Source organism: Mirounga leonina, unplaced genomic scaffold (genome assembly GCF_011800145.1).
Source record: "Mirounga leonina isolate KUSES-001 unplaced genomic scaffold, KU_Mleo_1.0 Mir_53, whole genome shotgun sequence".
Classification (NCBI taxonomy): Eukaryota; Metazoa; Chordata; class Mammalia; order Carnivora; family Phocidae; genus Mirounga; species Mirounga leonina.
Genome location: NW_023270807.1, coordinates 47,829,638 through 47,853,860, shown reverse-complemented (window position 1 = coordinate 47,853,860; position 24,223 = coordinate 47,829,638). Strand labels below are relative to the sequence as shown.

The window sequence follows — 24,223 nt, the reverse complement described above, 5'->3', positions numbered from 1 at the left end:
TCTGAAGTCACATTAACACTTTCAGATTTACACAATTCCCCACCATTTTTAGGTGTTCTCAGTGGTAGCAGGGACATTGGGACCTAAAGTCAGTGTTGGGAGCAGGTTGCACACATCCCTTCACAACTCCTGTTTCAGTGAGTCATGTTGGCAGCTTGAAATCCACTGTGGTGGGAGTATTTACACCAAGGACATCAGCAAACACTACGAATGGGAGCTCTCCACTGTCAGTGACCATATTTCAACATGGAACCGCGCACCACTGCCCAAAGAGGAATGTAGAAGTTAAGGAGTCTTGGGGCACCTGGGTGGCTCAGGTGACTCTTAATTTCCACTGAGGTCCTGATCTCAGAGTTGTGATACTTTAAAAAAAAAAAAGAAGAAGAAGAAGAAGTTAAGGAGTCTTCTCCTGAGGCAAATAATGTAGTGTTTCTACTCAGCACAACAGCCAACATGAACCTTTTAAAATATAAACCAGGCCATGTGGCTCCTCTGCCCCAAACCCCCCCACAAGGCTCCCCATTTCACTTGGAGTAAAAGCCTCGCTGTGGCCTAAAAGCTGTCCGTGCTCTGGTTGCCCTCCAGCTCTCTTTCCTCACCTCCGCCAGTGTCCTTCTGGCACTCGTGACCAGACCCCGATCTTACCCCTGTTTCTGTAGAATGTCCTAGGCCTGCTTCTAGTCTAGGGCCCTCCCTCTTCCTAGGGCCGTGGTCCTCAGACTTAATGTGCATCAGAATCTTCTGGAGCACTGGTTAAGACAGACTGTCACCCACCCCTCCCCACGGTTTTGAGCCAGTGAAAAGTTTTCAGGGGATGCTGATGGTCCTGGGACCACACTTTGAGACCCACTGCTTCAACCCATCTCTTGGTTTACCTCTCACCTCCTTCAAGTCACTGACCCACTTTCACCTCCTCACCTCCCCTGACCATCCTATTTAAAATTGCAGCCTTTCTTCTCCATTCCATTTCCCTTTTTTTCATTGTACCTGTCACTTTATAACAAAAATAACTTATTTATTATGTTTCTTATTTGTGTTTGAAGTCTGTCTCCCCACCGCTGCTCCCCTTCCCCCCCCCAAGACTCTAAATTCCATAAAGGTAGGGGTTTTGTCTGTTTTCTTCACTGGTGTAGCTCAAATTTTAGAACAGTGCCTGGCACATAGTAGGTGCTCAGTGAATATTGTTGAGAGAATCAGTGAATGAACAACATTGAGAAGTGAATAATGTATGTCAGATTTGGGTCCCAGCCGCTTTAATTTGAACTCACCAGAGAATCTTAAAATGGTTTCTTTCAGGATTGCTTCTCAGCTTTAGTGCTTTTAGGATAATGAGGAGGGGTATCTGCTCTTGGCTAAAGTTTAGGAATGCCCCGATGAACCTTAAATAGTAGGTGCACCAAATTGTTGCTCTTAGATTTACATCTTAACCTTGGGGGCCGTAAGCCAGTAGTTTTCAAAAACTCTGGTCTGCAGAAGTTTCCTGGAGATACTTGAGGGGCTTTGCAAATGTTTAATTTGCATTTCATTTTTAATATATTTTAAACAATTTTGTATAATCATAATAAAAGCACATGCATACTTAAACATGTTGTATATGAAATTTTAACACATTGGGACCACCAAGGCATTGAATTGGACTATCAAGTTAATCTTAAATTAAGTGTTTTCTGCTGTTTGGGCTTATATATTTGAACTTCTTATAAGTTAGTCATTGATAAGGAAGTTCAGTACCAGTGCTTTTCAGATTCCAGCCTGATCATGAATTGAACAAGCAAATTCCTCTTGTTAAACATATTTAGCCCACTCAATTCTATGCCGGGCAAAGCTTGCAGGGGGTGTGGGGTTCTCTGTTGGGTGTAGCTTTCTGCGTAGATTAATGGCCAGTTATATAGTAAGTAAACAAAGCGCACATCACTTAATGACATATATTCTGTCTTAGGGTTTTGTATACCCACTCTACATTTTAGATGCTCCTTGACTGTTAAATCAAGTAGTTGTCAGATTATCTTTAGTGTTAAAATTTGAAATAAAAAAATCTTAACTACTGCATCTTTCCCAAGCTTTTGGGGTTTTGAGGCATATTGTGAGATATGAATTGCTAAAATGAATTGCTAAAGAACTGTTACCATTTTCAGTATAACTGTCCCTTGCTGTTTCAATTCATTCATTTCCAGAATATGGATACAGAAATTTCCCACAGTGAGTTCCCATAGAAAAGAATACAGTGTTATTTGTGTCAATTAGGTTTCTAAGTTTCATAGACAAGTAATAAGACTAGCAGATAGCAAAACATTTATCTGAAAATTTGTCTGAATCTGTTTGGTCCCTGAGTTTATAGAGCAGGGATTCAGACAGCAAGTGATACCTGTAGTTACCTGTGAACATCAGGATTTTCTTAACACATTGCCACAAATACAAACACAGAAATAAATCATATGCTACATCAGTTTTAAAAGTCAGTTATTTCTGGGACGCCTGGGAGGCTCAGTCGTTAAGCGTCTGCCTTCGGCTCAGGTCATGATCCCAGGGTCCTGGGATCGAGCCCCCAATCGGGCTCCCTGCTCAGCGGGAGGCCTGCTTCTCCCTCTCCCACTCCCTCTGCTTGTACTCTCTCTCTGACAAATAAATAAAATCTTTTAAAAGTCAGTTATTTCTTTTTCTTGCCTAATTGCTCTGGGTAGGACTTCCAATACAATGTTGAATGAAATTGCCAACAGTGGTCATCTCTGTCTTGTTCTTAATCTTAGAGGAAAAGCTTTCAGCTTTTCACCATTGGATATGATGTTGGCTGTGGGCTTATCATATATGGTCTTTATTGTGTAGAGGTACGTTCCCTCTGTATCTGCTTTGTTGAGAGTTTTTATCATAAACAGATGTTGAATTTTATCAAATGCTTTTCTGCATCTATTGAGATGATCATATGATTTTTATCCTTCATTTTGTTAATGTGTATCACATTGACTGATTTGTGGATATTAAACCATTCTTACATCCCTGGCGTAAATCCCACGTGATCGTAGTATATGATCCTTTTACTCTGTTGTTGAATTCAGTTTGCTAATATTTTGTTGAGGATTTTTGTGTCTATGTTTATCGGGGATATGGGCCTATAATAATCTTTTTTTGTGGCATCCTTGTCTGGTTTTGGTATCAGGGCCTCTTAAAATATGTTTGGAAGAGTTCCTCCCTCTTCTGTTTTTTGGAAGAGTTTGAGAAGGATCTATATTCTTCTTTGAATGTTGGTAGAATTCACCAGTGAAACAGTCTGGTCCCGGACTTTTGTTTTTTGGGAGGTTTTTGATTACTGATTCAATCTCCTTGCTAGTAATTGGACTGTTCAGATTTTCTGTATCATCATGATTCAGTCTTGGTAGGTGGTATGTTTCTAGGAATTTATCCATTTCTTCTAGGTTGTCCAACTTGTTGATGTATAATTGTTCAGTGTAGTCTCTTATGATTCTTTATATTTCTGTGTTATCAGTTGTAACATTTCCTCTTTCATTTCTGATTTTGAGTGTGCGCTGTCTCTCTCTCTCTCTTTCTCTTTGGTGAGTCTAGCTAAAGGTTTGTTGATTTTGTCTGTCCTTTGAAAGAACCAGCTCTTGGTGACATTTATCTTTTCTATTGTCCTTTCAGTCTCTCTTTCATTTATTTATTTCTGCTCTAATATTTGTTATTTCCTTTCTTCTACCTAACTTTGGGCTTCGTTTGTTCTTCTTTTTCTGTTTTCTTGAGGTGTAATGTTAGGTTGTTTATTTGAAATGTTTATTGTTTCTTGAGGTAGGCATTTATCACTGTGAACATCCCTCTTGGAACTGCTTTTGCTGCATCCCATAAATTTTGATTTGGTACATTTCCATTTTCATTTGTCTCAAGGTATTTTTAAATTTTCTTTTGATTTTAAGAAGACCCATTGGTTTTCACTAGCATGTTGTTTAATCTCCACATATCTGTGATTTTTCCAATTTTATTCATGTAATTAATTTCTAGTTTCATACCATTGTGGTTGGAAAAGACGCTTAATAAGATTTCAGTTCTCTTAAGTTTATTTACGGCCTAACATATGATCTGTCTCAGAAAATGTTCCATATGTATTTGAGAAGAATGTGTAGTCTTTTGCTTTTGGATGGAATGTTCTGTAAATATCTGTTAAGTACATCTGATCTTACACGTCATTTAAGGTCAATGTTTCTTTATTGATTTTCTGTCTGGATGATCCATCCATTGATGTAAGTGAGGCATTGAAGTCCCCTACTATCATTGTATTTCTCCCTTTAGGCCTGTTAATATTTGCTTCATGTGTTTAGTTGCTTCTATGTTGGATGCATCAATATTTACAAATGTTTTATCTTCTTGTTGGATTGAGCCCTTATGTAACACCTTTTTTTGGTCTCATTACAGTTTTTGACTTAAAGTCCATTTTGTCTGATATAACTATAGCTACTCCAGTTTCCTTTTGGTTTCCATTTGTATGAATATCTTTTTCCATCTCTTCATTTTCAGTCTATTTGTATCCTTACATCTAAAGAGTGTCTCTTATAGGCAGCATATAGATAGGTCTCATTTTGTTATTCATTCAGCTACTCTTTCTCTTGATTGGGTAATTCAGTTCATTTACATTTAAGAACATAGTATTAGAAGTCCAAGCCAGAGCAGTCAGGCAAGAAAAAGAAAAGAAAAGAGGCATCCAAACTGGAAAGGAACAAGTAAAACTGTCATTATTTGCAGATGACATGACACTGTATATAAAAAACCCCAAACAATCCATCAAAAAGCAGTATATAGATTCAATGTAATCCCTATCAAAATTCCAGTGTTATTTTTCACAGAAATAGAACAGACAATCCTAAAATTTGTTTGGAACCACAAAAGACCCTGAATAGCCAAAGCAATCTTGAGAAAGAAGAACAAAGCTGGAGGCATTCTGCTTCCTAATTTCAAACTACATTACAAAGCTATAGTAATCAAAAGAGTATGGTATTGGAGTAAAAACAGATAGATCAGTGGAGCAGAATAGAAAGCCCAGAAATTGACCATTTATATTTGGTCAATTAATTTACAATAAAGGAGCCAAGGATATACAATGGAGAGAGGATAGTCTATTCAATAAATGGTGTTGGGAAAATTGGAAAGCTGCATGCAAAAGAATGAAACTGGACCCCTATCTTATACCACACACAAAAATTAACTTGAAATGGATTAAAGACATAAATGAAAGACCTGAAATCGTAAAACTCCTAGAAGAAAACATAGACAGTAAGCTCCTTGGCTTTGGTCTTGATGATGATTTTTTGAACCTGACAGCAAAAGCAAAGGCAACAAAAGCAAAAATAAATAAGTGAGGCTACTTCAAACTAAAAAGTTTGGTACAGCAGAAGAAACACCAACAAAATGAAAAGGCAACCTACTGAAAGGGGAAAATAATTTGCAAGTCCTATATCTGATAAGCGCTAATATTCAAGATATATAAAGAACTCGTGCAATTCAGTAGCAAAAAAAAAAAAAAAAACCAAAACAACGCACAAAAACGAAAAACAATCTGATTTAAAAAGGGGCAGAAGATCTGAATAGACATTTTTTCAAAGAAGACATATAGATAGGGACACCTGGGTGGCTCAGTCATTGAGCGTCTGCCTTCAGCTCAGGTTATGATCCCAAGGTCCTGGGATTGAGCCCTGCGTCGGGCTCCCTGCTCTGCGGGAAGCCTGCTTCTCCCTCTCCCACTCCGCCTGCTTGTGTTCCCTCTCTCGCTGTGTCTCTCTCTGTCAAATAAATAAATTTAATTTAATTTAAAAAAAAGAAGACATGGGGTGCCTGGGTGGCTCAGTCGTTAAGTGTCTGCCTTCAGCTCAGGTCATGATCCCAGGGTCCTGGGATCAAGCCCCACATCGGGAAGCCTGCTTCTCCCTCTCCCACTCCCCCTGCTTGTGTTCCCTCTCTCACTGTCTCTTTCTCTGTCAAATAAATAAATAAAATCTTTTTTTAAAAAAAGAAGACATATAGATAGCCAATAGGTACATGGAAAGATGTTCAACGTCATTAATTGTCAGGGAAATGGAAATGAAAACTACAATGAGATGTCACCTCATACCTGTTAGAATGTCTGTTAAATCAAAAAGACAAGAAATAACAAGTGTTGACAAGGATGTAGAGAAAAGGGAACCCTTAGATACTGTGGGTAGGAATGTAAATCGGTGCAACCACTGTGGAAAATCATATGGCGGTTCCTCAAAAAATTAAAAATAGAACTACTTTATTATCTGGCAATTCCACTTCTGGATATTTATCTGAAGAAAACAAAAACATGAATTTGAAAGATATGTGTACCACCATGTACATTGCAGCAGCATTTAAAATAGCCAAGATAGGAAAACAACCTAAGTGCCTATTGATAGATGAATGAATAAAGAAATTGTTACTTATATATATGCATATAAAATATATTTTCAGTGGAATATTATTCAGCCATAAAAAATACAATCTTACCATTTGCAACAACATGGGTGGACCTCAAGGGCATTATGCTAGGTGAAATAAGTCAGGCAAAGAAAAATACCAAATGGTCTCTCTTACATGTGGAATCTTAAAAAAAACATACAAATAAGCTCCTGATAGGTACAGAGAACAGATTGGTGGTTGTAAGAGCCAGGATGGGTAAAATGGGTGAACTGTTTTCTTGAATCAAAAAAATTTGATAGTTGATATGCCTACTACTATCTGAAAGCCCCACTCCCTGCTATCTCTAAAGTTCCACTGAATCTACTGTAGGAAATAGTTATGTTATACTTTATGGAACATTTTGTAGACCTCCTTTCACATCCTTCTGATAATATACTTAGCACTTCCTTGTAGCTTGTTGTTTGTCTCCCACACTATATCTGAGCCCCTTGAAGGGAAGAACTGTGTCTCATTCATGATAGTTGCTGGCATTACCTAGCTCATGGTGGGTGCTCAGCACATGTTTATTAAATGACATTGCTTTCCACAGCAGAGGGAAGCAAGCTTGAAAGGAACAACACAACCTCATCTTAAATACACAGTAACTTTACACTAAGCACAAATTTTAGCACTAAAAATCTATTTGACAGTTGCATGATTTTTTCCTCCTTTATCTCTCATATACAATCATTTGTAGTTTTATGAATTCTTTTTTTTTTTAAGATTTTATTTATTTACTTGTCAGAGAGAAAGAGGCAGGCAGAAGGAGAAGCAGGTTCCCCACTGGGCAAGGAGCCTGATACGGGACTCGATCCCAGGACCCTGGGATCATGACCCGAGTCGAAGGCAGACGCCCAACCAACTGAGCCACCCAGGTGTCCCTTATGAATTCTTTCTAGAAATGTTTTTTGATTCTGACCCTTCCATGCCATCCTACTGCCATGCCATGCCTGGTCTCAAGTGTCATCCTTCTCTTCCCTTGCTTGGACTATGGAAACAGCCTGCAAGCCTCTCCCAGACCTAGTCTTCTATCTACTTCTCCACACTGTTGCTTGTCCCCAGCAAGTCCTTTGGCCTACACTCCCTGTAGGATAAGGGGTAAACCTGTGCTCTCCAATAGAGTATCCACTAGCCACGTGTGTCTGTTGAGCTCTTAAAATGTGGCTAGTCCAAATTGGGATGTTATAGATAAAAATCCCACACCCTATTTTAAAGACCTATTGAGAAAAAAAATGTAAAATATCTCATTAATCATTTTTATATTGATTACATGTTGAAATGGTTATATTTGCGATAAACTGGTCTAAATAATGTATCATCAAAATTAAATTCTATTTCTTTTTATTTTTTTAATGTGGATATTGGAAAATTTGAAATTATGTGTATGGTTCACCTTATATGTCTTTTGGTCAGTGCTAGTCTTTTTTTTTTTTTTTTTTAAGATTTTATTTATTTACTCATGAGAGACAGAGGCAGAGGGAGAAGCAGGCTCCCAAGGAGCAGGGAGCCCGATGCGGGACTCGATCCCAGGACCCTGGTATCATGACCTGAGCCCAAAGTAGACACTTAACCATCTGAGCCACCAGGCGCCCTGGTCAGTGTTAGTCTTAACTGTATCATGACATTTCAAGTTTCTTATAACCTGGCCTCAGACACCTCTTTAGCCTTGTGCCCCAGCCCTTCCTGACCTCTTTAGAATTTCTCGTAACCCCCAGATCTCACCAAACCTATTTATACTTGTGAGTTGTTTGTTTTTTTTGTTTTTTTTTTGCTTTTCATATACTCTTCCTTCTTCCTGAAATGTCCTTCCCTTTCTTTGTTAGCTCTAAAAATCTTACTCATATTTTTAGGACCTGATTTAATTGTCCCATGCTGGTGAAGTTATGCCCCGTTTCCTCAGAGAGAATTAGCCAATTCTCCCCATCACAGGCTCTTGATGCCTCTATTATTATGCTTACATTGCTGTGGTGCCATGATATGTCTTCTTAACTAGGCTTCTCAAGGGAAAAGGCGCAGTTTATTCCTGTGATGACCCATGAGGGCAGTATCTGGTGTGTACTAGGCATTTAATCGACATTTATTAAATTAATGTATGAATTAATGTAATCCTACTGCTGTACACACTGCTCTTTTTACATATATATCCAGCCTTGATCATCTGAACCATTGGCCATGGAAAAAATTGGATGTTGAGGTGGACAGCGCTGGACTTCTCAGCCATGACCCCAATTTCAGACTTTTATGTTCAATAAAATGGCCTCTTCATCTTCACTGGTTGACTTACAGTAATTAAAAAATTATATATCTGAACTTATGAAATCTATGGATGAGAGTACAGACTGAGAGTATAAAATGAGAGTATAAGTGACACTTTTACTATTTTGTATACAGGGATTTCATATAAGATTTTTTCAATTGAAGATTCTACTTCTAAACAAGATTGAAAGTCACTGTTCTAATCCTAAATTTCATTTCCGTTTCCATCCCAAATGTTTCCTAGTTTCTGGTGTCATGAGTGTTCATACAGCATAAGACTTCTCAACTCTGGCTGCATGATAGATACAACTGGGAAGCTTTCAAAAGTACTGATGCCCAGGCCCACCCCCAGGGATCCTGCTGTAATTGGGCTGGGGGAGGAGCGCCTAGTTACCAGTATTTATGAATAGCATAAATATCTTGTGATAAGGTGATTCCACAAGTGCTTAAAGAGCTAGGTACACTATAAAAATGTTGAAGTTTTTAGGTGATCATTTTTCTTTCCTTTTATTAACGATATTGTGAGTAAAGGTAACATGATGGGGGCGCCTGGGTGGCTCAGTCGGTTAAGCGTCTGCCTTCGGCTCAGGTCATGATCCCAGGGTCCTGGGATCGAGCCCCGCATCGGGCTCCCTGCTCCGCGGGAAGCCTGCTTCTCCCTCTCCCACTCCCCCTGCTTGTGTTCCCTCTCTTGCTGTGTCTCTCTCTGTCAAATAAATAAATAAAATCTTTAAAAAAAAAAAAAGTAACGTGATGTTATTCTTAATGTAGGATTTCAGGGTCAAAACAAAATCTAATTAAGCCTAACTTCTGTAGACAATTTCCTAAGTTGTCTGAAATTAAAATTTCCCATTTCTCTAAAACCTACATGCAGCAGAACTTTAATGTCCCTTACTGGTAGAAATAGCTAACAAAAGATCTATTTTAGATCATGGAAAGGGGACTGACAAGGGCAGTGGGTGTAAAAGTTTGCACAGGTAGTGGCCTTCCTGGCGTGCTTGTTAGCCTGAATAAACACTTCTCCCATGACAGAACCTCCATAGCCCTCCATGTTGATAAAATCTGACATTCTGCTTAATCACTTTTTAATGATACTGTTCCTTTTGTTCTTGGTATGTGAGAAACCAGTGCTTTTTTTTTAAGGTGTGGGAAAGAATTAGCTTGAATTTCCTAATTCTGTAAAAACAGGCTGGTAAGGCACGTATAATTCTTGTGGGGACAGGAGAAAAAATTACTAATTTCTGTTTATCACAGGTCTTTCCATATATTTTTAAAAAGTTACAAAGTTCCTGAAATTTTGAAAAGAAGAAAATCCAGGATCAGTGCTCTGGCACTTGGTAAGAAAATCCCACGAACTCTTGATAGCATGTTCCATGATTTATACTATTAAAATGCAGATGTAAATTAGCATACGTTTTGCAAATTATCGATTTGTTGAAATGGCTGGCTCTCAAAGAAAGGAAGAAAGGAAGAAAGAAAGAAAGAAAAAAAGAAAAGGGAAAGAAAGAAAGAAAGGAAGGAAGGAAGAAACACACATACACTTGGGATGGAATCCTTTAGGGCATAAAAAGGAATAGAATCCTTTATTTAGTTAACTTCGTTATTTGCAGCCGGTATGTCATCTGTGAGAGACTGATGTCATGCAGATTGAATGCAGAGGCAAACGTGTGTGTGTGTGTGTGCGTGTGTGTGTTCGTGCGCACCCTTGCGTGTGCTTTAAAGCCCCACTCCCAGAATATGAAGTGAGTGTGAAGGGCACCACAACAACCCCTGGATCTGTCAAGAATGTACCTATTTTTAACAAACTGGATCAAGTGTCAGCGCTCAATAGGAGATGAAGAAGGGGGTAGAGACTGTGTTCTTCAGATTCAGCGGATGGTAAACGGCCCTCTGGCATGTTTACAATACAGCTGTGCGTTCTTAATGACTCTGCTGCTACCACGTCAGGTAAAGTTTTCTTTGCACGTGATGAATGGCAGAGAATTCTTTAGCAGAGGGAACCAAAGGGTCTGGGAGGAGGAAAAAGGGAAGGGAAGAACGGAAAAGAGAGAGAAAAAGAAACACGCAGCTCCAGAGGGAGATAGTCTGTGCTTTGCAGTTGCTTGTGTGGATAGAAACCAGATGGTAAGCTGGAACACCCGCTTGGCTATCCGAGGAGCCAAACATATGGTTAATGGTCGGGAGAAATAGCTTTCAGAGCCAGGGCTTTGCTGACTGCTTCATATTACAGATTGTTACAGTGTGTCATTACATTGCCAACCTAAGTGCTTAATACCCACTGCGGGCGCTGGGCATACACTTACAAGAAGGACTTTTAGCTTTTTGCTGGCTCTGAATGCAGAAGTGACATCATAGGGAGGCTTAAAATGTCTGGTGTTGGGAGGTAGGGAGAAGAGTAATTCTGTAGTGGAAACAACATTTTTTTTTTTTTTTGCAAGCCAAGCCTTCACTCCACTGAACTCTCCTGTTTTTCTGAGAACCTTTTTATACAGGAATCTCTCTCTCTTTCTCTCTCTCTCTCTCTCTCAGACACACACATACACACACACAAGTTCTGAAACAGAAATCTAAAACACAGGCCATGCCCCCCTCCCTCCTCCAGTGGATCTGACAGCCCCCTTTCACCTGGAAGCCACATCGCCGAGCTCACAGGGCCTGCATTTGAAGTTTCTGTTTGGGGAGCTTTGGGCAACAGCAGGCCTGTGTTATCTAAGGAACTGCTGAGCCCATTCATCTGCTTTTCACGGCCCGCTTCCTTTTATTTTTAGCCAAATCCGTCAGGCCTGACAGGCGGGTAATTCGAGCCAGAGAAAGGGCAGAGCTCCAGGTCCTTTCCACAAAGCAATTCTTCTCCTCCCTCCTGGGAGGGCTCCAGACTTGGCCTGCTTCAGGCAGATGGATTTGTTGAGTCATGTGAGATCATTTACACAAAAACACAGTGAGGCAGTGGAAATTTAAAAAAAAGAGAGAGAGAGAGAGGGTGGGGGAAGAGGAAAGAGGAGGGAAGCCAGGGGGAGGGTGTGCTGCGTGGCTGCTGGAGAGCATAGGAATTTTGCAGCAAGGCAGCTAGACTGAGGAATGCTGTAGATTCATTTGTGTATAAGGTAATGTCTAGTTTACACAGCGGGGTGGAGCCAGGCCGGGGAGGCTCCTCAAACTATTCGCCTGTATTTAAAAGCAGAACGGGGCGTGGGGAAACTTTTTTTTTTATTTTTAAAGCAACACCCACCAAACAAAGACCACACTGTTGACAGCATTGGGTTCCAGTAGCAGTAAACTACCAAGAATGGTTTAGAGAAAATGAGTTTGCTCTGTGATGTAATACAAGTTTGCTTTGTCCTGACTCCAGCATGACTGAGGCAACAGGGGAGGAAGGAGAGGAAAATTGAAACAGGACTCTTGGTTAATGGTTTCCAGAAATTATTTAGCAGGACTTGAGTGGAGAGAGGAAAGTGGGATAATGTGGAGAATTACTTCGAGGTATACCATAATTGAGGCAGGTAAAATAAAGTCATTACTATGGCTTCCTTGCTCAAGAGGAATTGAGCAATGATTTTGAAATGCCATGGAAGGTAGCATTTTTCCCTACCACAGTATTCCTTTTCCTCTGGCTTCTGGAACATTAAAAAAAAAAAAAAAAAAAGCCCAACTCTTGCATCATAGTAAACAGTATTAACAGTTCGTGAATCAGTTTTGTTTACTTTTTATACCACAAGCCTCTAAAACAGTCCATTAAAAAATTGTCTTCTGCTCATTCATGAAATTCTTTTTGTTCTTCAAATGTGCTTCACATGCATTAGCTGTGCTTGGAAGCAGATTTTTCCTTCTTTTGCTGGACTAAAAGAGTTCAGGAGAGAATAATGACTGGGTTATCTTAACCATATGTTCTTATACCCGATGTAGTGAGAGTATGCTATGTGGAGGAAAGGGAATATTTTGAGATAGGTTCAGAAAATTAAAAATGGGAGAATTTCAAAATATGCACCATGATTACTCTCATTGTGACACATTTCTGCAATTCTGCATTTATTTAGAGCTCTACTACGCACCTGTTTTCCTCAGTCTCCCTGGAATGTAGGTCAGCATCACTACGGTTTCTCATACTTGTTGATATTGTAGAAGTTGAAACATTTTGCCATTTTTTCCAGACCTACATATACTCAGTTTATATATATATATGGTTTTAATAATCATAGAACATAGCTCATAAATTCCTTCTATGAATACTCACCACGGAGTTATGATAGTAAACATTCAGATCACACCTTTACCTAGAATAACACAGCACTCACAGTGGTGCTGAAAAGAATCTAGTCGAACCGCTCCACTGTTTTCCAGGTAGTTCTAATGATCTAACTCTGCATTGGTAAAAGGTAGTTTTCATTTATTTTACTCGAAGAGAGAATTGGTAAATTTTTGTGGGTGTTAATTGTGCACATTTTGACTATAGGATATCAACATTAGCGTTATGTGATTGAGAGTTGTCATTATTTTGGATGACCCTGACTGCTTACCTGTGCTAGAAATAACAGCATCTACAGTGAAGACTTATATATATAGCGATGACTAGATTTTCCTTAAGACTCCACATGAGCGCTATAATATTTTTGATATTAAAAAAAGCATATTTGTCACAGAAATTTAGTTAACATCTTATAACTAAACATGTATGTACGTTACTTAGATAAATTTAGTCACTGTAAACATCTATATGATCTGGGATTTTGTTTTTATTTTGAAATGGAAGCTTTTTTGTTTTCAAACTCATTAAAAACTGAAAAACGTTTCTGTGACGAAAAAAAAGATTCGTCATTATTTTAAACCTATCCACATTCTTGAGTGTTCCCTCTCCATCAGGGTTTCTCAAACTCAGCACTGTTGGCATTTTGGACTAAATAATTCTTTATTATGGGGGCTGTTTTGTGCATGGTAGGATATTTTAACAGCATCCCTGGCCTCTACCCACTAGATGCCAGTAGCAGTCTCCCCCAGTCATGATAAAAAGAAAAGAAAAAAAAAAGTCTCCATGCATCGTGAATGTCCCCTGGGGGGCAAAGTCACCCTGGCTCAGAACCACTGCTGTATTCTTATTTTGGTTTGGAAATTCACTCTTTTTCTCATGAGCTGGGCACTCAGTTACTTCTGAGATTGAATTCAAGGGTATAAAGTAACATTTTCCCTCCTGTCCTTTATCCCAGAAGTGGGAACCCCAAGTTAGGTAAAGTTTTCCAAGGCTCAAGCAAGGGTGTTTTGGGGGAAGGGTTTTCCTCCCAGAAGACCTGGAGCCTTGTCACACAGAGCAGTCTCTCTCTCTCAGGATGCTGGCCTTAGCAGGTGGAACCCTTCAAGGCCGCGCAGCGACTTTCCCAGAGCCGGTCAAGAGGAAGTGGCCCCACCGACTGAGCTTGGGGATGTTGACACAAGAAGAAAGGGAACTTCTCTGCAGGGACCGGAGCAGAGAGCCTAGGCCACAAGTTCAGTGGCTCTCTGCAGGCTCCCTGCCTTCATATCCAGCCCCAGAAAGAGGGAAAGGCGGCGACAACAGCTCTTTCTTCGGAGCAAAGCAGACATCCTCCCCATCCCGGTGGCTGTGGTCTCAGAAGCTGGAACTCTCATTAAGCAGGGAATGTGGAGCTCTCCGCAGGGTGAGGCAGGCATAAATTTCCTCTGTTTGTTTTGTGAGGACTAGTGTCGACTGCTGTAATGAGATCAGAGGATCCTCCAGGGATGAGGCCTCCAGGTCGGCTGCTGGAGCCGTTTTCTGCGGCTGTTCTCTTGGCTGCTTTTGAAGGAGGCCGTGACTCCACAGGACTCGGTTATGAGGCAGGGAGGTGGTTGTGCCCTTGTTTCATTCCTTGCCCTCTTGCCTCTCCGAGGCTACCAGAACGTCCGCGTGCAGTCGTCCAGCTCTAAATCATGGAAGGAGGACAGCCCTGGTCGTGTGCGGAAAGAGCAGTCGCGTACTGGGAGGTGATCGCTTCCTTGCGAAGCTGCCTGCGCGGCGGATGCGTGGCTACCCTTAGGCTCTTCCTCACCCAATGTCGCTCTGCTGTGGGATGAGTTAGGGTGCGAGTCACAACAAGGTAGCATATGCTCCAAAGAACAGATTTCTGGCTCTAGCCTGACTTATAGCCAAATGGCCATCTATGGGACCCTAAATACGGCAGAATCGACTTTAGGGAACCCCAAACTGGATATTTCCGGCAGAATACTGTAGACTGAGCTGGTGCAGCCCGACCCACTTCTAGCCCCCTATGCGCACCCCATCCACCCAGAACAGTCCTTAGGTATGTTGGATGAAAGAGAAAATAGTGAGAACTTACAAGGGAAATTCCCATGTGCCAGAAGACATTCATGCCACAGGCCTGTGAGTGACCCAGACCTGGCCGTAGGCTCTAGAGTCTAAGGGCTGTGATAGTTCTACTCCCATGGGAACTGTTTGCCAAAGGGGCAGGTAGAATTCCCTCTAGAGTCTGTGTCAGGCTTTGAGTGTGTGTGTTTGGGATATGGTGATGGGAGATGGAAACGCAAGGTTACATCGTTTGAAGAGCTATAAGGGTCTGCGGTTCCACTACCTGCGTAGTACAGGAACTTCTGCTGTTTTGACATAGACACTAAGCTGGTTTGAGAGCACTGAAAGCTGTAGGGCTCTGGTAGAAGTGAACACTAGACCCCTCTGGACAGGTTAACCACCCAGGACGTTGTGGTTCCCTCAACGAGAACAAGCCACAAGAAGGAGAAGCTGGTAGTGGGAAGTACAGAATTAGAGCCTCAGGAAAGCAGAGATTAACAAACAGTGAATCCCCGAGACTGCTTTTGACAAGGGCCCATCCTGCCAATTTGAGCTTTCTTCTGAGGATTAATGAAAGTCTCCTCCCAGAGGAACAAGGCATTACACCCAATCTGGCTTACTAAGCATATGAGTTTCAGTTGTAAGCACTAGCCCCCAGTAAGGCAGTCGCCCCTCATTACACTTGTCCTCAAGGTGTTCTTGAGAATATTTAAATTCCTTCCTTGGAAACCTTTTTTGGAGAGATAGCTGGCCCCTTTGAGCTTCTGTAAAGAGATACCTTTCTAGCTATTTCTCTTGTCATTGGTTCCTTTTCAGTGGGTCATTCTGAAGTAACCCGCTAACTAGGTTTTCTGTTAAATTATTTTAGCTTCTCAGCAAATCACAGGAAATGTGTTTGCCTGAATTGTTAAGCAAATTCCTCAAGGGAGAAGGAAGCTGGGATCGTTTGAAGGTCTCTGGGATTTCTCTTTAAAATCAAAGAAACCCGGGAGTAGTCAGGCATGGTTGGTAAAGCGTCTTAGATGAATACAAGTTGGCCTTCTCAACCATAGTGGACAAATGGATAGGGGATTGCCTGGGTCTCTGGGCCGCCACCAAGTACACCCCATGCAGTGAAATGCACTGTTGGCAGACATGAACCTAGGATGCTAAAGCGAAAGCAGGCTCCTTTATTTATTAATAGGGTGATGAAATCTCTTACGTTTAATTTTTTTCTGCTGAGGCACACACAGGGCCCCCCAAAGTACCCTCTTGACCTAAAAGCGATGCCATACGTCTCAAGAGAAAATTCTTCAGTATTTTATTCTTAATTTGGACCTGGTTTTCTTCTTTTAGTCTAAAAATATTCTGGCCAAATGAGGAGTAGATATACATATTGACGTTAAAGCATCAGAAGAAGATAAGTGGAAATAGGCTCAATTGGTGCCGGACTTAAGGAAGATCTTCCTGAACGTTTGTCCTAGTGAGGGCTGTTATAACAGAACACCACAGACCGAGTGGCTTAAACGACGGTTTATTTCTCACAGTGCTGGAAGCTGGGAAGTCCAAGATCAAGGTGCCAGCCCATTTGGTCCTAGTGAGAGATCTCTTGCAGAGGGTTGACTTCCTGGTATATCGCACACAGCAGGGGGATGGGGAGAGATAAAGAGTGCACATACATGCAAGTTCTCTCGTGTCTCTTCTCACAATGGCACTGATCCCATCATGAGAGCTCCACCCTCATGACTTCATCTAAACCTAATTACCTCCCCAAAGCCCTGTCTCTTAATACCAGCACATTGGGAATTAGGCAATATATGAATTGGGGGGCGGCGGTATAAACATTCAGTCCTTAACAACATTATGTAACAACATTATAATTAAATTTTGCATATGTTGAAAGCCTATTGTGTGTAGAGCATTGGGACAGGTGCTGGCTCTTTGGTCATAAAACAGATATCTTCCCTTAGAATACTTAGAATCCAGTAGGATGGTTGAGAGGTAAACTCCTATGTGTGATTACAAGCAGAATGAGGTGGTGCTGAATAGTGATGGGAAACAGGGGAGGGGAAGGGCCTCATGTCTTTTTAACACCATGCATTGAATTCTTTCTTCATATTATTCCATTTAATCTTCAAAACAATCTTAGGACATACAAAGAATTTGCCCCAATTTTATGGATAAAGGAGGAAGGACTCACACGGAGGGTTACTAACTTGCTGAAATCACATGCGAAGAGGCAGAGTTGATACTCAGGTGGAGCAGCTTGGTTCCTAAGTCCTACTTGGCCCACTCTCCTGGAGGGCATGCTGCCCCCAGTGAAGCCACAGTGGTACAGCCCTGGAGGGGTCAGGAGACAGATTGGGAGCCTCCAGCCCTGGAGATTTAAAGAAACATTCCCCGGACTTAAATGAAAAGTGTATGATAGAAGATACAAAGCCAACCAAATCCAACCCCTATGGGATTTCCAAAATGCCAACATAAATTGCCAACATTAAACAAGCTCATGATTTTACATTATCTCTCCATTTTCCGGCTTTCTTGAATATCAGAAGTTCTGGGAAATTGTGCCTTGTTCCTACTTTCCTGGAGGTGAGTAGCAGACCCTCCAGGCCTCTCTACTTCACATTGTCTTCTCTGGCCTGACCATTCCTTCATCTTATTCTTTCTTGACTCCCGTAGGCATCGGAATCTGTGTCCCCTGGTTTACATAGTCACCCAGGCAGGAGGAGTAGGCTGAGCCAGGTAACCCCTTGGGAGTTCTATATCCTGCCTTTAATTAAGATATTCCTAAATTACTGAGTAACTAAAAAATGACCCTTTATAGGGTGATAGCCCTGAATCTAAACACTAGATATCCTATGTATGATTTCATAAAGTAGAGGAAACCCTTGACGCGTGTGCGAAGTAATCCTCTTGAAGGCGATGGACATGCTATCACTTGGCATTCTTACTGCACCTCATCTGTCTCCCCGGGCACTGTTTTCATGCTACCAGCAGTGTCTCTCTTTTTTATAACTTATAATCCTCTCATTTCCTCTTCCTTATCACCATTTCTTGTAGAACCATTGGTCACATGCTAGTCGAAATTTCAGTACATTATCAAATTGTGTAGCCTATCCTTGGGGAAGAAAGCCTCTCGCGATGCTTGATGGGAAGATGCTCTCATTCTTCTGACTTGGGCTGTTTGTTTTCCATGGCATACTGTGAAAGCAGGGCATGGGGGCAAGGCAGGATGGCAAATGTTGTTCCGTCTCTTGGGGCAAAACCATGTTATGGCATGTTTGCTGCCTACATGTGAGGATGGCAAGAACACCAGGGTCCTGAAGAACCAGAGACATATGTTAGCTGTGACTTTGAGGATGGAGAGGGGCCTGCGGGGAGCTCCTCAGGGAGCTCTGCTCTGATTCCTCTGCTGCTTCTTCAGAAAGAAAGGAAGGAGCCAGCCATGTGGGAGGTTATGTGTGCCTGTGGGGAAGGGGACAGGGGTCCGTTTGTTGCTCTACCTTTGGATCCTTTAACCCCAGCACCATGCTCCTTATTGTGCAAGAGAGAGATTGAACTGTCTGTAATGAAATGGTCTTAAATTTATCCAGTCTTGTACAAGGATTCCATCCAATTGAAGGTTGTTAAGATTTTACTCCAGAGACATGTAAATTATTCCAACTCATAAAAACAGAGGTGGGAGAGTATTAGGGATATATCTCTCATCTGTTTGTCTGATTTCCCAAGCTCCTAAGTCCTAGATTTAGAGAATTTCCTCTAAACTTTTGTCATCGTGTCTTTTCCCTTTTCTCTCCAAACCCTGTTTGTCTCTTTATGACTTTGCTTAATCCTTCCTCACAAATTCTTGGGTCCTCATGCTTGAGCCCCCTACCTACCTAGGCGGCTGGATTTGGTGGTAGGAGAGACGTAACAAGAGGCCATTTCACAGACTGACGTCAGAGTTCGTTATATCTAAAAGCCATGAGACCATTAACCTTATAGTGACGCGCTTGCTCCTAGGGGCCTGTTTCCCATAGGAGTGCCTGAGCAGCACAGCTTTGCCTTATATGACAGGAGTCTTCTAGAATGAACATCTTGGGAGGGGGTGGGGGAGTTGAAGTGGGGAGAAAAGCCCAGCTCATCATACTCCATTCTGTATCGGCAGTATTAGTTGCATATTCAAGGGCTAAAAAATAGCACTACGCGCACACACACACACACAGCCCATTGACACGTTTAAGAGTGTCGAGAGTGGGACGCCTGGGTGACTCAGTCGGTTAAGCGTCTGCTTTCGGCTCAGGTCATGATCCCAGGGTCCTGGGATCGAGTCCCGCATCGGGCTCCCTGCTCCGCGGGGAGCCTGCTTCTCCCTCTGCCTCTGTCTCTCTGTCTCTCATGAATAAATAAATAAAATCTTAAAAAAAAAAAAAAGAGTGTCAAGAGTAAGAATAAATACTTTAAAGAGCACTCTCGTGAGAGTAGGGAGACTAGAGTAAAGTTGGCTTATGCTGTTCTCACCCTACCTCTGTCGCACATTATCAGTGATCCAGGGAAAATAGATTTTTTTCTGTGGCAGGTGGAGGCTGATGGTAAATAAACAGTGGAGAAACAGGTAAGCCCGGTCTTAACTTTACTCCGGCTCCACTTGCTGACACCCAGAGAAGCTGTAGGATGTGGTGGTGTCACCAGGAGCCCGAGTCTCTCCGTGTCTCTTCTGTTAGTGAGGACCTGGCTGGTGAGGGGCACTTGTCTGCATCACTGAACCTGTCTCTAGGTGTCTTGGTTTGCTTACTGCGCTTTCATTTTCTTCTCTCTTTGTAGCCTTCACTTTTTCTGTCATTCTCTTTTTGATTTCTTCTTGCCTTGTCTCTACTTTTCTGCTTACTCACCCTTCTAGCCACCTAGAAAGACGAATTACATTTCATTAACCTTTCCAAAGCCTAAGGTTGACCACAGGCTTGTTGCCCATTGAGCCAACTCTGTTAGGATCAACTGAGTGGAAGTCACACGTTAGCTTCTGGGATTGACTTTCTCCAGGCACCCTTTGAAGGTATCTGTACTTGCCTTTTGTTTAGTATCAGAGGAATCCAACTTTGCGAATGATTAAAAAGAAACACTGAAAAACAGAATAAAGAAGAAAACTCCCTTAATTCCACCATGGTAATGCATGTATCTTTTCCCCTAATGCTTTATATTTAAGACGTAATCTCCTTTTTTAAGCTGTGGATTTCTCTAAACTTCTAAATGGAATTGGCTGTAAAACAACCAGGTTCTCTCTGTTTCAAAGGAAATTTAAAGTACTTGATAGAACAAGGCCAGTCTTTTTGGTTGCTGGCCAAAGCAAACTGACCCAATTTCTAAAACTGTCATCTGTTTGCTGAGGTGTTTTTCGTTAATGATGGGGTGTGTGTGTGTGTGTGTGTGTGTGTGTGTGTGTGTGTGTGTGGTGTTATCAGGAGAGGTATTTTACTTGTAGGCTTCGTACATATTTTAATTCTGTAGTATCTTGAAATGAAGCCACCTGAAGCCCAGGGTCTACTGCCTATGACAGCATGACTAAGAAGAATTCTTTTACTTCTCTCAATCTGGTTTCCTGATTTAAAAAACTACCACTCAGATCCGTATCAGTACTAACTGAGAGTATTAATATAGAAGTGCGTTGTGCAATTTTGAGCACTATACAGCTGTAAGATAGTCTTAACAATATTTTTCTAAAAGATTTACCATCCTGGGTATTAAAAGATTTTCCTCTTTTAAAAAACCCCAAAAGCAGTCTGCAATGATTATCAATATTGTGTTGAAGATTGTACGTTAAGAGTCCACATCATCCTAGGCTCTGTGAGAGCAAAGAAAAAAATCGACTGATAGTATTTATTAAGAACTTTCTATGTGATTAATATTTCCCTCAAAGAGTTTGTATTTTGACTTTGTTGTAGAACCGATGTATGTGAAAATAACGTTAAGAATACTTGGGATGGTGGGGGGCCCGGGGGAGGCTCTATAATGACTTTAGTGCTGACTGCATACCCAAGTTCTGAGGGAATGGGGACTGTGTCATGATTGGAACTGGGTGGAATTTCCTTGGGGAAATTATGTTCAAGAATCCTTGTCTGTTTATTATTCTTGTGCCCACCTTTCCTGTGTTGATACCAGTGTATACATTTTAATGGAATTGTGACATCAGGCATCTGTGCAAGGCATTTGGATACGTCTCCAGGTAAGGTACTGGGCTGTAGGCTTTAAGTGGATTGAATTACATGTATTAAATAGGAAACAGCATGTATAGGGTTCTCCTTTGAAACAGAAATGTATTAGCATCTGCTTCCGGAATTCAAAAAGCAAAAGTTACATGCATAATTTTCTTTCAGTCATTATAAGATTGGTTAGAATTAGATACTGAATTTTCTTGACTTTGAAGCCGCAACCGATGACCCAGGCACACAAGACATCGAGTACATCAGGCACTGACGGGTATTTGGATGTATTTAGGCTACAAAGTCAGAATTCCGGGGTCTCTCCATGCTCTGCATCATTCTTAAAATATGTTATTGCTATGACTGAATGTGGTATTTTCTTTGGAATCTATGCGTCTCAAATAGCCAGGGGGTTATCTGCAATTTCCTCTCCCTATCTTCTGATTTGTACAAGGAATTTAGTAATACTATGTTCACAAAATAATAATGTGCGTGGAGTAGGAGTTTATCTTTTGAAAATATAAATTACAAAGCCATTTTCTTAATGGTGAAAGATGTTAATGTGGGGAATATAGCCTCGGACTTCTCTGTGTTCTCGATTCGGCAGACATGCCAGGACCTCTGGTCATTCACCCCCAGCCAAAGCCTGAGTGCTAAGAACTAAAGGTGATTATGATTAGTGGGATTATGGCTACTTTTTTCTTTTCCTATTGAACATTTTCTGTATCATTATTATATTATTATTAAAAAGAATATATATTTAAAAGCACTGCCATTCCATTTAAACCTGTAATTCTAGTCTTTATGGAAAGGTTCAGATATAAAAATCCTTCCTAGATGCAACCAGAAAAAGTAACACAGAAAAAAAGGTGATTATAAGGAACCTTACAATGTTTGGTTCTCCTCTCAAATTCACCCATAAACATCTTCCAGAGAAAAGACTATAAATCTAATTAAGTGGTTGAAGATATTTTCTTTCTTTATTTTTCTTTAATATTTGATACATCAAGAACTCTGGAGCCATTTTACTCTAAAATGTCATTCGAGTAAATCAAAAAGCCTCCCTAAATAATCCATCTGAGGGGATGTTGAATCATCTGGTTCATTTGGCTCATGGAAAACTGACCTCCTGAATTCCCTTCTGGTAGGAGCTCTATGGAAGGTCCTATCTATTAAGCCCTGACAGTGGTGTAGTCAGTCTTCAGCAAATGCCTGTCTCTTCCTTGTAGGTGGCAGGGAAGGCACTGAGATCAGCACAGAGTAAGTACTGCTCACATGCCAGATCCTCTCCCTTCCCAAGGAGGCCAAAGCCTGAGCGGGAAACTTTTAAATAAGTGACCTGTCTGGCTTATTGATCACTATGTCCTCAGTACCCTGCACTTAGTAAGGACTGAGGAAATAGTTACTGAATGAATGTTCTTGTTCTGCTGTGTCGGTAGTCATTCTGAGCATGTGATATCCAGCTTTTCCTTGGCCACTGGCATGTCTAGTGTCTGTGATCTCAAGACTTCTGATTTGAATCTCTAGACCTGGACTGTCCGGTAGGATAGCCACCAACCACATGTGGCTATTTACATTTAAATTTAATTAAAATTACATAAAATTTAAAATTCAGCCCTTAGTTGCACTAGCCACATCTCAAGTGATCAGTAGCCACATGTGGCTAGGAGCTACCATATTGAATAGTGCAGGCATGGAGCATTGCCATCATGGCAGAAAGTTCCACTGGACACAGGACTACTCTGTGTCTTCCTGAGCGCCAGCTGATGGATTTCCTCTTTGTGTTTGCAGTGCAGCTGTCTGCTTCAGGAAGTGAGGTCTACAGCAACGAGGAGAATCTTCAAGAGCTGCCTCGCACTGTGACATGTCTGAGCCCTTACTCCAGTCCCTGCAGCATGAACAAGGTAAGAGATACTTTGGGGAGTCAGCCTTTGTGTCTTCTTTATGGGACCATGATTTTTCTGGGTACATAATGCCTTTCCACAGTGTGAGGAGGTTGCTTCTCCTGCCACAAGCATTCCAGAGGTTGGAGAGCTGTGTTACCCCAGCGAGTAGTGTTTATAGGCAGGGTCCCAAGAGGTGGTGGCCACACTGTGGTTGTAATAATCTTCCAGATGTGTCACTATGTTTGCCAGAGGCTTCTGAGTGGCTGAAATACTGGTTGTTAATATAACTGCCTTGGCATAAATATTGGAAGATTGAGTCTCTGGAGCCAGACTACCTGGGTTTAAATATCAGCTCTTCCATATGCTAGCTTTGATGACCTTGGGCAAGTGGCTTAACTTTTCTGTGCCTCAGTTTCCTCATCTGTAAAATGCTGATGATAACAGTACTTGCCTCACAGGGTTGTTAAAAGGATGAACATGAGAGAATATGTGCACCAGTGTTTAATATAGTACCTATCTATATTACAAGTATTTGATAAATATTTGCTGTTGTTTTTGATGTTGAGGACACTGTTGTCCCTTAGAAGTTGTTGCAGGAGAACCTTAGGTGCATCTGCAACATTTCCATTTATTCCTTGATTGACTCAGCAAGTAGTAATTGATTACCAGATGGGCACTCAAGGATGAACAATGAATGAGGCTTAGGTTTTGTCTGCAGCAGGTGACAGGCTTAGGGATAGTGTGGCTAGTGTTTTAATGAGATATGTACCAGAAACTCTGGAAGCACAGAAGCAATAGCCAACTTTGGGAGATATGGAAAGGACTTTAGAGTAGGTGACATTTTGAGTCAGATCCTGAATGATAAATGGTCATTTCTTAGACACAGAAGTAGGGCAGGGCATTCCAGGTAAAGGAAACAGGCTATGTTTAGGCACAAAGCATATGAGAAAGTCTGGCATGTTTAGAGAACAAAGAACTTGGTACAGCAGGATATCTCAACACTGTTAACAATTTGAGCTGAGTAATTCTTTGTAGTGAGAGGCTGTCTTCCACATTGAAGGATATTCAATAGCATCCCCTTTCCCCCACTTCAGTCCTGACAACCAAAAACTTTCTCCCACATTGGCCAGTGTCCCTTAGGGGAACAAAAATATCCCCTGCTGAGAACCACTGCACTGGGGGAAGGTGGTAGA

The 24,223-nt window shown here is 41.3% G+C and overlaps 1 protein-coding gene across 3 annotated transcripts in view; it reads left to right on the top strand.

Annotated features, from left to right (window-relative positions):
- The window catches only part of BACH2 (BTB domain and CNC homolog 2), a 350,045-nt gene that overhangs the window by 72,463 nt on the left and 253,359 nt on the right, over positions 1-24,223 (top strand). For 2 of the 3 annotated variants that reach the window (XM_034991411.1, XM_034991412.1), the window contains exon 2: positions 22,936-23,048. In XM_034991411.1, coding sequence (XP_034847302.1) covers positions 23,040-23,048 — 9 coding nt within the window. In that variant the 5' untranslated portion in view covers positions 22,936-23,039. Of the gene's footprint in view, positions 1-10,366; positions 10,642-22,935; positions 23,049-24,223 lie in introns of those variants that run through there. The other variant, XM_034991410.1, reaches the window with a different exon arrangement.